The sequence below is a fragment of the Lepidothrix coronata genome, unplaced genomic scaffold (assembly GCF_001604755.1).
Source record: "Lepidothrix coronata isolate B3197 unplaced genomic scaffold, Lepidothrix_coronata-1.0 Scaffold74, whole genome shotgun sequence".
Lineage (NCBI taxonomy): Eukaryota > Metazoa > Chordata > Aves > Passeriformes > Pipridae > Lepidothrix > Lepidothrix coronata.
The window spans coordinates 1933009-1949140 of NW_016690254.1; the positions used below are offsets into that span (position 1 = coordinate 1933009).

At 34.0% G+C, this 16132-nt stretch overlaps 1 protein-coding gene across 1 annotated transcript in view; it reads left to right on the forward strand.

Annotated features, from left to right (window-relative positions):
* The window catches only part of WDR60 (WD repeat domain 60), a 28977-nt gene that overhangs the window by 1982 nt on the left and 10863 nt on the right, over positions 1–16132 (forward strand). The window contains exons 2-11 of the mRNA XM_017819376.1: positions 2143–2196; positions 3032–3461; positions 4029–4081; positions 4693–5016; positions 6291–6349; positions 7764–7821; positions 10111–10188; positions 10973–11168; positions 12859–12961; positions 15570–15699. Coding sequence (XP_017674865.1) covers positions 2143–2196; positions 3032–3461; positions 4029–4081; positions 4693–5016; positions 6291–6349; positions 7764–7821; positions 10111–10188; positions 10973–11168; positions 12859–12961; positions 15570–15699 — 1485 coding nt within the window. The remainder of the gene's footprint in view (positions 1–2142; positions 2197–3031; positions 3462–4028; positions 4082–4692; positions 5017–6290; positions 6350–7763; positions 7822–10110; positions 10189–10972; positions 11169–12858; positions 12962–15569; positions 15700–16132) is intronic.

Genomic DNA, 16132 nt, shown 5'->3' on the forward strand with positions numbered 1-16132 from the left:
CCTAAAAAAATCCACTGCGCAGGCTTGAAGGGTTAATGACCTTTCCCAAAATCTTCGCTCGCGAAGACTGGCCATTATTATGGTGCCACAGACCCAGAGGCACCAACAGCCACGCTGCAGGAGGAACCCCCCTTGTGCTGTTTCTCTTCTATCACTCGTGCTCCTTACCTAGTTGAGGGCTCTCAAATTGGCAGCTCATATTGGAAATAAGAAAGATAAATGTTTATATGTAAAAAATAAAGAAATTGTCTCTGTTTTAAAAACTATGGAAATTTCTCTTACTGCTCTTTGGTTCTTTTTTCTTTAAAATTATGGTGAACTGGGTTCTTAACTTAGTTAAAAACTAAACATTACATTCTGAAAACCTCTAATCTTTCTCCTTGTACATGGAGAAATGCCTTATGATCTCCTTTGAGGAAAAACAGCAAGGTTCCTTATTCCACTGACTAATTTTTGTTTAGATTAAAGCATGGATTCTTAAATGGTAAAAATTTTCATAGCACTTTTTGAGTTCAGTAAATCTGTGGCATTTTATGTGAGCTGAATGCTCTCAGGTGGATGAATTAAGCCCCTGTGTCATTGAAATAACTAATCTTAATCTGGATTTAAATGAGTATATAGGTACATATGTAAGTACTTTTAAATTAGCAGACAGGTGAGAAACTTCAATAAATCCTTTGAAAGTTTGTTTTAAACATTTTCGTGTGCATACATTTACTTATAGTGGTCTCAAAGGTATTAAGTTTCTTTAAATTTTATAAAATACCTGTCTTTTTATTAGTCTCTCTGCAAAAGCAGAGATTTAAGTGAAACACCATCATTTATAAAAGCAACAGATTCTAGGGGGGCTGGTGGTGAAATCTTCACACCCCAGAAAACTGGCAAATACATATTATTGGGTGCCAGAGAATCAGCTCTGAATGTTTGCTGAGTGCTTTTTGCCTCAGCTTTGAAGTAAAGCTCAAAACCTTATCTGATGTTGTCTGTTGGTTGTGCTGGTTTTAGGGTATTAACATCATTAGCATTCTTTCTTTGTTTGCTGATATATACCTAAATCTTGTCTAAAACCAAAACATGATCATATATATTAGAGATTTTTAAATAGGTTACTATTTGAGACTATAATACAGCATTCTGTTCTCTTCCCATCCATATCCTTCCAGGTTACACTCATACAAGTTCTGTTGAGTTTCTTAGGCTTTGTTGAAGCTTCACTTAGGAAAATTATCATCTTTGGTTTTACTTTCTCATCTGACTTTATATAGTAGTAAATACTTGTGCTTTTTCCTCCCTTTTTTATGTATCAGAAAAAAATAAAACTTAAAGGGCACTTTCTTTTTGTTACAAAGGCTGCCTTCTTGACATTTCTCATAAACTTTAGATGAAGTTTACCAGTCCACTACAATCTTCTATAAAATCTAAGTTTGAAAACACAAGGTTTTTTTCATGTAGAGTAAATAAAAAATTAAAATATACTGTTAAAATGCTGCTTACATATGAATTAACAAAAAAATAGGCACCATATGTTTATTTTCTTCCACCAATGCAGCTCATAATTCCAAAATTTATCAGTGAGTGTTTTGTTAATCTTTAGAAGTTAAGCCTAAATTTGAGAATAAGGGTAGCCTGATCATGTCACTTTGAATATAGTCATCATCCTCCAATTAATTAGTTAAAAGATTCAATAGATTAAAATTCCTCCTTTGCTTTAGTGATCTCAAACAAGATGATTTTTTTAGTTTAGTCTTTTTAGCAGCAGCCAAGCAGTCAATGGTAGGAACTCTGCAAATGAGGATAGAAGAAATATAACCTAGGGAGCACTCTTGTGAGACAACCATCATATGTACTTTGATTAGTTTCATTATCTTTTTGCTTCTTTTCTTCAGTGCTACATACAAATATTTCATGTGGCAGTTAACTTACACATGTAATCTGAACTTTAGGCCTCTTCCAGGTCCAGTCAGGTCAGCTTTACTGTAAACAGACCTTAGAGCTAAATCAAATTACTGTTTGCATGAAAAAAACTCAGTGATACTTGCCATATACACCTTAATCCTTTCCTTTGAAATACTATTAGTTGTTAAATGATGTACTTCTCCTTGCAAATTAATTACTCAGGCTTTTCTGTGTTTTCTGCTCTAGAGAAGAACCAAAGAAGATACTTGGAAATCAGAAGAACTTAGGAAACATCTTAAGGTGATTTTATTTTATTTCTACTAGTCTTGATGTTAAGTTACCTTACAGCACTGGAATTTATTGATGGTGCAAACACACAGGGCTTCCTGCTTGTTTTGTGAGTCACTCTGCCTTGTGGGATCTTTAGCAGCTCTTTCTCTTTAATGCTTTTTGGTGCACCAGGCACTTTAAATCTGCACCATCAAATACAAACAGTACAGATCTTTAACATGTAGCTTGTCACACTGACTGTTCTGGAATCTGTCTAGTCCAAGGGTATCCAGAGCCAGGCCCACTCAGCTATTTCTAGCTACACAGGTCATATAAGGTTGCTCTACGAATTTCTTAATTAGGTAAATGGAAATAATACTCTGTTATGGTAATCACACAGCAGTCAACGGGATCTAACTTGCTGGCCACCCAAATCCAAGTTACAGCTCTGCTTTATGTCTGCTTACTCACATTCCTATATGTATATTATCTATTGTATTTATTTTCATAATCTATCATGTTTGTCATGCATTTTTAAACTCAATGATTGCATTATCTGCTGTCAAACAGGCATTGAAGCTCCAGTAAGGTACACCATTGATATTCATGTTAGGTTCTTTTTGTATTTTTTAAAAGCTTCTTATCTATCTTATTATTATTCCATTTATTAATCCTTTTTACAGTAACCACAGACATAATGTTAGTAATTTTGCAAAGTAAGCCTAGAATAGATCAGCATTCTAATGTGATTTGGGAAATCAAATGAACATTCAGCAACCTACCTAATTTTTTTTTTTGCACATGAATATATTAATATCAAAATAGATTGCTGAATTATAACAATAGATTTTTTTTTTAATTTCAGGCATCACAACCAGATAGTCAAAATGAAGACCAAAAGTACAGAGAAAAGAAACTGCAGAAAGATAGGGCTGCTCTTGACACAGACACTCATAAACATGAACGAAAAGACAGAGGGAAGAGCAAGGAAAGAACACGAGAGAGAGAGAGGCTTAAATCTAGTGAGAGAGACAGGGATAAAATGAGAGAGAGAGAAAGGGGAAAAGAGCACCAGAGAGGAGACCGAGAGAGATACAGAGATAAGCTTCAAGAGCCACATTTGGAGAAGGAAAGATACAGTGTACCCAAACATAAAGATAGGGAGAGTGAGAGAGAAGGAGACAAAAAGCATAAGAGACATGAGATAAAGCAAATAGATTCACAAAATAATCTGAAATCATTTGAAGGAGGACATAAAGAACATCACAGAAGAAGAGAAAGCAGGCATCGTTTGGGTAAGTTGCTTTAGGTTGCTTTTGTCCTTGGGAATTTTTGATGTTTAGATAGGAATACTCTGAATCCATACCCCGTCTGTACAGAGAGGATAAAGACAGGTAGGTGTGAGTGCCTACTGACAGGTGTATCTTTAGAGAATCTTTTGGTAACCTAGTTTTATTTTGGTGCTTTAAAAAAAAGTGATGCTTGTTTCCCTTCCTCTGAACAGAGGATGGATATCTCTGGTTTTGTTGGTCAGTTGACTTGAAGAGAACAAGAACCTTCCTGCCCAGACATTCTCTGCTGAGTGACCGTTTGAATCCCCAGCCTGCAGGGTGACTGCTGAAGTTAGTATTAGTGTCATTACTCCTGCCATTACACAGGACAGTTGAGAACATTAGGAAAGAAGAAGGAGTAACCAGCTTTGGAGAGAGAATTTCAACAGAATTTTAATTTCTTTTTCAAAAGCTTTTTTGTTAGAGAAAACACATGTCACTGAAATACTATTTTCTACGTGCTAGATTTAATTATGTACAGAGTTTAAGTATTATAAAGTTTGTTCCTTAATTTATACATCTGTTTTCTAGAGGAGGAAAAAACAAGAAGTGAAGAGCAAGAAAGAAGGCATAAAGAAAAGAAGGTAAAGGAAGGGAAGGTAGTGAAGTGTTTCATAACACAATAAGATAAAATTGTGGAATAATGAAGAAATTGGATCAGACTCCATTTCTTGAGAAATCCTAGAGATGCATAGACAGTAAGGTGCTCACAAGTGTACAAAACACACAAAAATATATCTCAGCCATTCTGTTTCGAGGAAATGCTTTATTCTTTTTTTTTTTAAAGTAAACATTAAATAAAATTTTCATAGCAAACAGTGGTTCATTTTTGCACAGTTAAATCAAAAATTTCCATTTGGTATTTATTACTTTGTTACAAGGGTAATTGATACATCCTACTTTATTTTAGACCACCGAGTAAATAAGAATCAAATTTTTGTGTGAAGAATATGTAGTCCAAAGAATTTTGTGTAGCAAAGTATGATATCTCCCAGAAGAACTATCAGAATCTCAAGTGCTATAATAATTTGAAACTTGCTATCATAGGAAATTAAAGTGACTGGAAGATCCATGTGACAGAAAGATTAAGTACTTATAAATCCATCATTCTAATGGTCAAAAATTGATAGATTTGTGAAGATAAAACAGTCCTGGAGAACTTTCTAACCCTTTAATGTTATTTTTCTCTTTCCAGGATAGTGATGCAAGAAGGAAAACTGACAAATTTTTAGCCTACAAAGTTGAAGGTGAACGTGTACACAAGTTAGAGAAAGATCAAGAGCTGGATAAAGAGGGTGAAAGAAAACATAGAGAAAAAAAAGAACATTCTGTTGGGCCAGAAAAAGAGAGGCTTTCAAAAGAGAAAAGTCATAAACGGTATGGAAAGGAAGAGGAAGAAAAACATAAATCAAGGAGGTCTAAAGAGGGATCTTCCCATGGAGACAGAGAAGGACAAGCAGCAGAAGTTAATGAGAGAATAAAAAGCAGAGACAATGAAAGAAAGAAGCATGATCTAAGGGTAGGTTTTGTTAAAACATTATAGCTTACTTTAATTCTCAATTCATCATAGATAGGAGAGTAATAAAAATCTGGGATTGTAAGTCAATATTTTCTGAAATTTGAGGCCAAAGTGGTAGATTAAAACACTACATCCGTATTTCAGTATCCTAATCCAGAGCTGATTCTTCCCATTAAATTTAATCAAGAAACTTGCTTATGTTAGAAACATCTTTTATGCATAAAATTCTTTATTGCTGTGACTTTTGCAATTTTTACAAACGCCTTGAGTGAAGCTGTCATTAGGCTTGAGGTCCATTCAAGTGTGTTGGCTATCTCTATAGAAAGAAACTATGATTTTAATAGAAGCTATTTTCCATGTTGTCTATAAAGGGAGCACGTCCATCTAACTTACAAGTAGGCACGTGGGTGTAGACCCATCATATTTGTGGGGTTTGCCTCCACTTCTGAAGCATATCTTTTATATTTCTAATATAGAGCATGTTATTTCCTAGAGACTTAATCAAAACCTTGATATTTTTTACTGGTTTTTGTAAGTATTCATTCTACAAGAATGAGAGAAGGAATATCTAGTAATTTGTAATTCTTAAAAGCAGATAAGTCTTATGGAACATATTACTATTAAGATGGTCTAGGCTAGTGCCTAAAGAGTGAAGGTGTACAAGCTTCTCAAATAAAATTTCAGAAATATATATTCTAGTGAAAAACTAGTCATCCTGGGTGTAGGGGCCCACCCTGAGTGATTCCTGTGACTGACTTTCTGCAGCAGGCAACAAAAGTCTATCAGGAGCTTGCTCAAGATTTGGCTTCCTTAGAATTTTATTCAAATAGCTGTTACAGGACATAGACAATGATGCTTCTGTCCCAGAGGTATGCTTGGTTTTCTGAAGTTCATGGATAGAGACAAGCACTTTTGTGTTAAACAACTTATTGAATACATTTCCAAATTTAGGGAGACCTTCATAATACAGAATTTAGGAGTCAAGTCCCTATACTGGGTATTGAAAGTGCCTGAGACTGTTTATCTGTCCCTGGGTCCAATTTGTGTAAATTGTTGGAGTACAAACTGTTAAAATCTCTTTGTTTGGAACAAATCCATTGTCCCTACGAGTTTTTCAGAAGATCTTACAAGCAATGACTGAAATAAAAAATAATATGTCATTGAAGCAATTAATTAGAGACCTTTCTTACTGTTTGATAAGTTACTAATACAGGTTCATAGATATATTTCCTCCCAACATTTCTGACACATGAATATGGTGACTTCTTTTACAGACCAGCGAATACAAAAAGGAGGAGAGGATTCAAGAGGAAACAAGCCATCAGCATGTAAGGTAAATTCAGAGATTTAAAGTAAGTATATACTAGACAGTATCCACTAAAATTCATTTACCACCAAACCAATGTGCATGAATTCTTGATCTCAGATATGTGGGGTGAATAGAATGTTTTTCATAGGCCCAATACAATAGCAATTAAAAAAAAAAAAAGTGTTTTGCTCCTAAGGTGATTCAGATAAAAATGTATGTTTTTATATTCCATTTATTTGTTATGTATCCCATGGTAGCAAGAGTTATTTTGCAGTCCTTGCAAACTACATATATATTAATCTGGGCACTTAGTTTGGGAGACAGAAATGCTGTATTTTACCACCTGGAAGTTCACTATACAGTCATGTGGACACATATAAGGTTCATGATGAACTATATAGGACTCCCTTATGTCATTTATTCTAATTTGAATATCTATACTTAGTTCCTATCCTGGATAGTATTTAAAACACTAGATATATATAACAATTTTGCAGTTGCATATCAAAGGGAAAGGTCCAAGTCATCCTCAGTAAAATTTCAGGGTTATATTTCTAAGTTTTATTACTAGCAAATATAAAATCTTACAGAAGTTTCCTGTATATTCCAGTTCTCTTTGCATTCTTTAATTCTCCAGCCATGTGAAATTCCTGTACAGCTTTCTGAAGTGCATAGCTGGGAAAAGAGAGTGAACCATTTCTGAATGGCAAGGAAGGTAGTCTGATTTAGTGGGATGCCCCAAAACCCTGGTTCAGCTTCAAGCACTGTTAATGTTGAATCATTCTAATTTGTTACAACAGGATCCAGCAAAATTTTAATTTTTGTTGTTGCTTTTCCCCATGTTTATCAATCCCAACAGCGCATTTGAATAGTCACTTAAGAAGTCAAAACATTCTCTTCTTGAAGTCTGATACTTGTAAAATAATCAAATAGATTGTTAAGGAGCAGAGTGGGTTGTTAATTGTCTCCTGCTCTCTGACCCTGATTGCATTGTCCTCATAAATAAAACCCCTGAAGGAAAGCACAGGTTTGAAGTCAGTCTGTGATTTATGGCTTTTATAGCATATTGCACCAACCTGCTCTTGATCTCCAGTTCACTGCAGACATTAATACAAGTAATAAATGTGTGGGTTTAATAGTTTTTTTCCTTTTTCTTCCATTTTGGTGCAATTATAGGTGGTAAATTTGGAAAAAAATTTTGTAGTTCTTAGCTGATTATTCACGTGGCTGTTTCAGGATAATTTTACGTAATAGAGATCTGTAGAAATATTAGTAGAAATACTTCAGTTTATTAAAATTTTCAAGTGTTTTTTTCCTTTTCATGAAAAAAGACTTTTATTTTTCCGAAACAAACAAAATCCCCAGAAGACAAAACCAAAACAGAACTGCTGTCTTCTGAGTTAACCAATAAAATTGATATTCTCTTTTTTTTCAATAGGACTGTAAAAGATAAGGGAAAACTCATTGAAAAAGAGGAAAAGGACACAAGACAAGAGGTAAAACTATTTGATTGTGGAACTTAGAATGGTACATTTGTATTGAGGTGAATAACAATTACAATATATGTTTCAATATAATGCATTCAAAGATGATATAAGATTTATGTATGCTGGTCTTCAGGTATCTCCTAACCTCTCTTCCTGGATACAGCATTAGAAAATTTATTTCTTCTATATAAATTTGCTAAACATTGTAGGTAGCCATTTATTCAACTGTATTTCAGTATCTTCTATGCTTGAAAAAGTAACTCAATAAGGGGGAAGAGTTTGGATGTGTAATACAAATCATCTATAGCTACCTAAAGTATATTCTATCTTTCTGTGAACAGCTGACACGGGCAAATAACAGATAATGCAAGCCAAGTAAAATGCAGCTAACAGTGTAATTCATATATGTCTCTTAAATCAATTGCCATAAGAAATGGGAAAGTATTTTTATATTTTTCAATGGACAGTTGCAGACAGAACCAAATTTTCAGCAAGCTCTGGAGAATTGGGTTTATTTGGACCGGTCTGTGCAGATGCAGCCTATAACTTTACCATACACATTTTAAAATGTTTTGTCCTATTTTCTAGTGTTTGATTCAGCTCACCTGAAAATGTGAATTGTCTATGGTGAGGACCTAAATTTCATCTGCAGTTTGTGGAGAGAAATAGGCAGTTCAGTCCTTTTTTATTTAGTCTCCTCCATTATCTTCTCTGTCTTCATTGACAATGGGAGGCAACATAGGAGGATGAAATCTCTACTTAAGACCACACTCAGCAGGGAGAATTAAATCAAATTCCAGGGGCTTACAATTTATGCTGTTGATTTTCTTTGTATGTTTGTTACTCCAAGTGCCACAGCCATCCAGATATTCCAGCATGACTTCCTAATCCTGCTTGGTATTGACAATATATTCTCCATATATTCTTTAAAGTAGGAGCCCAGACAACTGCTGACAGGTGGAGGTTTTTAGTGTGTAAAAACTACATGTTTAAGATGGACTATTATAAACAAGTGTGTTATTAATAAAAATGACTGCTCTGTAGGCATATTCTGAGATGATGACACTAAAATAAAAAAGACTTTATGAGTGTGTTACTAAATGGAATAAAGATTTTTTTAAAAATTACATGAGTTATACTATATGAATTAGTTATTGCTGACTATCTGCAACCTCTCAGGCAGAACTAATTAAAGGAATTTTGCTCAGTTTTGCCCAGATGGACAATCTGACTGATATAATTTATTGTTAATCCAAAGACTGAGTTGAGAAATGACAAAAAGTGGCAACTAGAAGTACTATAGTCCCAATCCTACTAGTTCCAGGAGTGTGAGAGTTCTGAAAAGTAGAAGCTGCTTACTACTATATAACCTCCTTAATACTTGTGTAACTATGACATCCTGTGAAAACTAGTTGGCTGTAGCTTTTCAGAAGTCACAGAAGGATCAAAAGTGCACCTTACTTGACAACCAGCTGCTATCTTTTGGTTGTAAATGCAGAACCAGGTAATAGCTGGGCTGTTATGCTGGATAATTTTCAGAAAACCTCATATTTATTTCCACTTTGTAACCTGTTGAAAGCCCTGATATGTGGATAATTTAATTTATTACTTTGAAGATGCCACTGAGGAAAAAAGCTGATTAAAGGTTGGATAGATCAGTGTGTGTCTTTTTAAGCTTCTCGTTTGTTTGGGGTATGTGTTTGGGTGAATAAATGGCATTGTTTTATTTAAGTTAATAAGCTAGAGAAAGGAAAATTCTTTGAAATTATTTCAGGGATACCATAAATTTTATTCCATGCAAATGAAGTAGAGGATTCAATGTTAACAGAGTCATTTATGTATAAAAATATATAATTTTCCTGTTGTATCCATGTCTCTCTTTTCCTGGTTTCAGCACTTGCACTACTTTATTAACAATATGAGTCCCCCAGTAAAATTTAAGTAATAATTTTGTCTAATACTTAGAAAAGTAGAGCAGTCTTATTTTTTTTGTTACACCATCATGGAAATTATAGGCAACACAGCAGTTTTTATGTCTTTTCCAGTAAAAATACTGGTGGAAAAACAGTTAGTCTTCACAAGATAAGGCTGAGTTATGTTTTTCTTCCTGTGCTATTCATTTAAGTCAGTAATTATCCCTTGTTAACACACTTTTATTTATATTTATAAACTATATGCTGTATGGTTGAAAATGTAGAAGTATCTGAGAACAACAACTATTTATTTTATGCTAGGATTTGGGAGATAAAGATTTTTTTGTAAGATTATTTAACAGTTTCACTTATTTTTCTCATTTAGGAAATGAAAGATACACACATCTATAATTCAGACACAGGACTTAATGACATTTCAGCAAATTATGAAGATGATTTTGAGGTAAGTAAAAGCATACAGTTGTCTGTGAAGTAATTCTTGAGTATCAAAATAGTGAATAGCTTTGTTGACAGAAATAAAAAGTACAGAATATTACATGGTTTTTAGTTCGTTTTTTTTTTTGTGACAGTGACCTTTAACTTGGCTAACAGTAGATAATGAGCAATTAAAATGTTATGTAGAAATTCTTTGCTGTATATTTATTTAGCTTTCATCAGTAGCCCTTTATCATTCAGTGGAGAGAAATGAGCACATTTAAGACTTGTTCATGTCATTTGTGATTATTTCAGCATGAGATAAATTGTCTTAGTTAACAGAATTATTAAAGTATGAGCCTTATGCATGGACTTGCAAACAGATAGTGTGGCAGTTTAGTAAATTTGAACCTGCCATTAAAGGGCAGCTTGAATTAAAACTATCATATAAATGACTTCATACATCCCTGAAGCATTTATGCCACTGAACATTGTCATTTTATCTCTTTAAGGAACACATAATTCACATAAATATATAGTTTCTACTCTAGGATATTAAGAAAGACTATTTTGGGCACTGAAAAACAACACTGGGGGATTGTCCTGTCTTGATTAAAATTACTGCACAATCAAGAGATGCCATTCAATTTCTATCAAACAACTATTTTAGAATGCCTTTCAGTCAGAGGATTTATATCCATCTGCATGAGATTTTTATTTTGACAGCATTTTATAATTTTTTTAAAAGATCTTGAAAAAATACATCTATAATCTGTGTTTATTAGTTATCGAAAGTTTTGTTACTTTTCAAGGATTATGAAGATGATTTTGAAGATGATGAAGACAAAAGTGGTGAAGAAAGAGATGCAGAAGAAAACCTAAGGGAGATTCCACTTCCCAGAACATCAGAAATAGAAGAAATTCAAAGAGCAATTAGTGCAGAAAATGATAGAATTTTTAATTCAGCGCTGAAGAAACTTGAAGATGAAAAAAAGGAACCAATCATGGGTATGTGACTAGATACCAATCTTTTTTATTAAATGTATGAGTAACATACAACTTAGGAGTAAACAGGCCACTTTTTCTAGAAGTCTCCTTAAAGACAAAGTCTGGTGCTCAGATGAGTCACTTGGGTTTGTGGGTAAGCACTGCAACTTCCACATTACTAAAGAATGATTCAGAGGCATTACTAATCATTTAAAATGTGAAGTATAAAAATGTACAGACTGACATTTAATACATCTTATTTTGGGTAAGAGGAGGATATGAGAGTCTGGGTTTTGAAAACTGGAGGAGTGTTAGAACACTTTGGGGCTTCTGCTGGCGTTCAATTCACCTTTTTCTTTTAAGCAAATTTGAAGCCTCTGTTCTGGGTGGGAAGGTGAGAGAAATATCGATACTACTGAGATGTATAGTCCTACATAACTTTTAAATGCAGGCTCTTTCTGCAGTGTTGTCTTGCATTCAGTTGATCTGATACCTGGGAGTGGCAGAGCTACTTATTTTCCTACAGTTGTTCCTGTAAAGTTCCCTTTGCACTCCACACTCAAGTGAATAACTGTATATAGTCATTGTGCAAAAGAATAATAAATAGCTTTTTAGTCTGGTTCGTGCAAAGTTATTAAAGTCATGGAAGAATAGCATGGAATTTCTTTAAGTCTTTACAGTATCTCTCAAAGGTCTTTTCCTGCCTAGAAAATTCTATGATTCTGTCAATAGATTTTCAGTTCAGTTAAAAAGTAGTTGCAGCCAGTACCAGTAATGTGAATTTCTTCTTGCAGAAGATTTATGCAATTATTATTTTTCTAATAAACAATATGGAATCAATAAATTCATTCCATTAATGCTATAGGACAGGATACCAGGACATTAATGAACATCATGGCATTCTAATATAGAATCAGATTTTAAAATTTCAGAATTGTAGCACTTGGTGCTTTATTCTAAATTACACAACAGACCTTTTTTTGATGAAGTTTCAACCTCATTTGCTTAAAATGGTTGTTGATCATTCTGGCAATTATTTTTAGAAGTTGAAAAGCATATTACAAGTATTGCCTAAAAAGGCAGTCTTCCTTTGAGGAAGTGAAACACCATTAGTCCTGACTGGAAGTTGGATATTAAGGTCAATTAGCTACCACTTAGTCTGGAAAGGGAGTAAAATGGACATGACAACAGTTATTGTGGTTGGTCTATTAACTGTGGCTTTTGAAGGAACAGTTTTCAGTGTTCTCCTTATTCACCCAAGGACATTAGTTAAGCTTGTGCTGAGGAGGTTCTCCACTACGTATATGGAGATGAATTCTGATTTAGAGGGGGAAGTCTGTGTCAATTTGGTAGGATTTTTAGAATGGATCATAGAGCATTTTACTGTACATGGGGGAAAAAGGGACCTGCTAATGGCAAAAGAAAGAAAGAGGCCCTTTCTGCATCACAGTCTTCTAAAACAAAAATTGCTATGGTCAGTCATTTTGAATTGATGGATAAAAGACCATAATAAGGGACATATCCTGGCCCATTACTGAAGTTAAGCTCATTATACTGAAAGCTGTGATAGAGCACTTTGTGTAGCCTGCAAACTAGTCATTTTTAGTAGCTGTGTTGTAATAAATGTGTTGCTTTTTAGACTTACTGCTTTGCGTTTTCGTGCACTGTAAAGTGTGAACTGTAACGCTAACAATGGTTTATAATATCACAGAAAAGCAATCAGAAACTGTCAGAAACTCTTTTTGTGGAATATTCATGGATTTTCAAATGGCAAACCAACGACAAAGTAGCCGAAGTATGGCCAGTAAACAGAAGTAAGTGTATTTTAAATAATCCACACAAAAGGGCAGCTCACTATGTGTGATGTAGTTTTTTTGAAATTGTATTTGAAATATGTGAACTTTATAAACTTGAGGCTTATAGAATCAAGTATTATTTCGTTAGCTAACAGTAATTAGTTCTTAAGTATAATGTACAGGCTTTGCTACATAAAATTTTGTAACAGAAATTTATGTATATATCAGTTTATGTGCATCGTAATTCTTCAGTCACTTAATTAGATATTGACCTAAAGTACTGAAGAACAAGCCCTTTAGCTGCTGTTGGGTCTCTGCAGAACCGTAATTTCTTGAAATATTCAAGATACTTTATGGTGTGTTACTGTTACCAAAATAGCATGTTCCTTTTCAGGGATAACACCAGTTGGTGTAAAAACATGTTATTACTGATCTAAAATTGATCTAGATTTGAGATATCTAAGACATTCCTGTATTTTAAAGAAACAAATTGATACTTGCTTTTTTGTGGAACTTACCAGGAGCTCCAGATTTATCTGAAGCACTGTATATACCTCCAGTTTTCTGTTGCAGTACTGGGATGCATAAAGCAAGATTATTAAATGTTGTTGTTAATGATAGATTCCACTGTTTCATGGCTCCACATCAGTGACTAATCTTCACATAAGGAGAATTTTATTGTCTAAGCTGTCTAATTCACCTTGTCTAAATTTATGTGCCCAAATTTTACGCAAGTTCGTTGTCTAGGCTTCCTCCCTAGATGGTGGAGACAGATTAGGAAACTCAGGAAGGCATCTCTGAAGAATTGCCTTCTGGAATGTTTTTCAGCCTCTAGTGATTGTGTACTATGACTGATTATGGCTATGTGTATAACTCTGTGTACATGCTGACAACATAAATATCTGTGAAGATACAAAGCATTTTCATGGAAAGAGAAAGGAGCTGTGGAATTTAATGCTGTGATAATACATTACTACCAGTAAATAGACTGAAAGCCTCCCTTAAATGACCTGTGGCACTTTGGAGTTGTAAGAAATAATATGAGCTTATTAGTTTATTTTAAGGATTTGTGTGTATGTGTTATTCAGATTTGCAACTGGGAAGCAACTTTCATATGTTTGAGTAAGATCTTAGCAATCTGTGCCCACTTTTGTGAAGAGGTGACATTAAGAAGCACAAGTTAAAATAAAATTTGTGTAAGAAAATGCAATAGATGTCATCAAGTAGCAAAAAAGGGATATATCTGGTTTGTATTTATTTATAGTTTTTAAGGACATTAAAAAAACCTGAAAGTGCAAGAGAGAGACAGGGAGACTGCAAAAATGTTCTCATTGTTGAGGGATTTGCACTATATCAAGAGCCTGGAATTAACTTTTAAACTGACATCTGCATGTAATTCAAGCAGTTCACTCTTAAAATCAAATATCTTAACAGCTTTATGTCATTACAGCAGGTAGATAGTCATGTGAATTGTGACAAAGATTGTCAGTCTTTTCATTACCCACACGTCCACACAAGTTAAGTGATAGGAATCTCTTTGTAGTTAATGATAAGTAATATCACATAAATGTATCTTTACTTTACAGAGTAGAGATACAGTATATGAAGGTAGACTTGTTTTCCAATTAAGAATCAAACTATGGTTTTATTTGTGAGCAAAGATGAAAAAAATTAAAAATTAAGGTAGGCAGAAAATAAAAGAATTGAGAGAAGATGGATAAGGCAGTTATTTTCTTATCATTCCAGCAAGAGAATTTAGGAAGATGGAAAGATTTGGTGTTTCATAGGACAAAGAGGTATCTCAAATCCTGTACAATGTGTTAATCTTACTCAAAACTAAAAATACACAGTGGAAAAATACACAGTGGAAAAATACACAGTCTCCCTCAATCTCGAGTACTTGTTTTCATACAATTTAGATCAAATCCAACACTCCAGTAACTGAAGTTTCTTGGAGGCTTACTTTTAGGGCAAGAGGTCAATATTCATGGCCATGGGTTTTGAATCAGCAATAAAGTAATTTCGTTTGTATATTTCAAATATATTTTAGGGTTGATAAACTGCTATTGTTATTTGTTTCCTTAGTGATGTAAAGAGGTATGAATGCAGGCAGTCTATTCTAGTACAAGTGAAGGTCATTCAAGATACATTTGCACATGTCTAACAAAGCCAGGATATTACAGAAGAACTTTATAAAGCATGTACATATATAAGTGATGTAAGTTAATAAAAGGAGTTTAGGAGAATTAGCCACCATCCTAACTTGTGGAAGAGACATTCATCTCTTACCTCACAGAACAGCTTTTGAATACTTAGAAAAGATGATCTGCTGGGTTTTTGACAATTTGGGTTTAATAATAAACCATGTTTGGCATTTGCAATCAGTTTTGCATTTTCAAATATGATAATTATCTCAGCATAATTAAATGAAAACTCATAACAATATTCTGTATACTTTTATTGATATATTTTGATCTGCCAATTAATTTTGGTACAACCTCAATTCACATAGATTAAAGTGTTGTTAGATCTCTGGTACTGAACAAAATCACATTGCTTTTCTTTTGGAATACCAAATACTTGGTCTTAACCATTTTTTTTTTCTCTCTTGTAATCAATTCTAAAGAAAACGGAGTTCAGAACTTCTCCCACTAATTGACCTGGATTTCTCAGTTAGTTTTTCATTGCTGGATTTGCCCCCTGTAAATGAGTACGACATGTATATCAGGAATTTTGGTAAAATGAACACTAAGCAGGTGCGTAACAAATATATAGTGATACTTAAATCCTGAAAGTGCTGATGCTCATTCTGGAAAATAATTTTCCTTAAAAAGAAAGTTCCTAAAGCTAATGGAACAGTAGAGTAATAAATTAATAATTTTCATCTCTGAGCCCTAATTACCATAAAGCAACAATCTCAAAACTTTTGGCCAGACAGACCATTTCCTTTCTGCGTTAGAAAAAGACTCTTCCATTTTCCTTCCCCATTTTCTAAAGGTCTTTCTGCCTGTCTGTGGCTCAGTGTCCCCAGAAATGCTGCCTTGGTGTTTATGCATCATGTGAGACATTTTGTATTTTTGCACTCTTGTGTGAAACGTGGTAAAATTTGCATGCACAAAATAGGGACAGTGTGTCAGTATGCTTAGGTCTGAATTTACAAAGAGAAGAGGGTGAGCACATCAGTTTTAG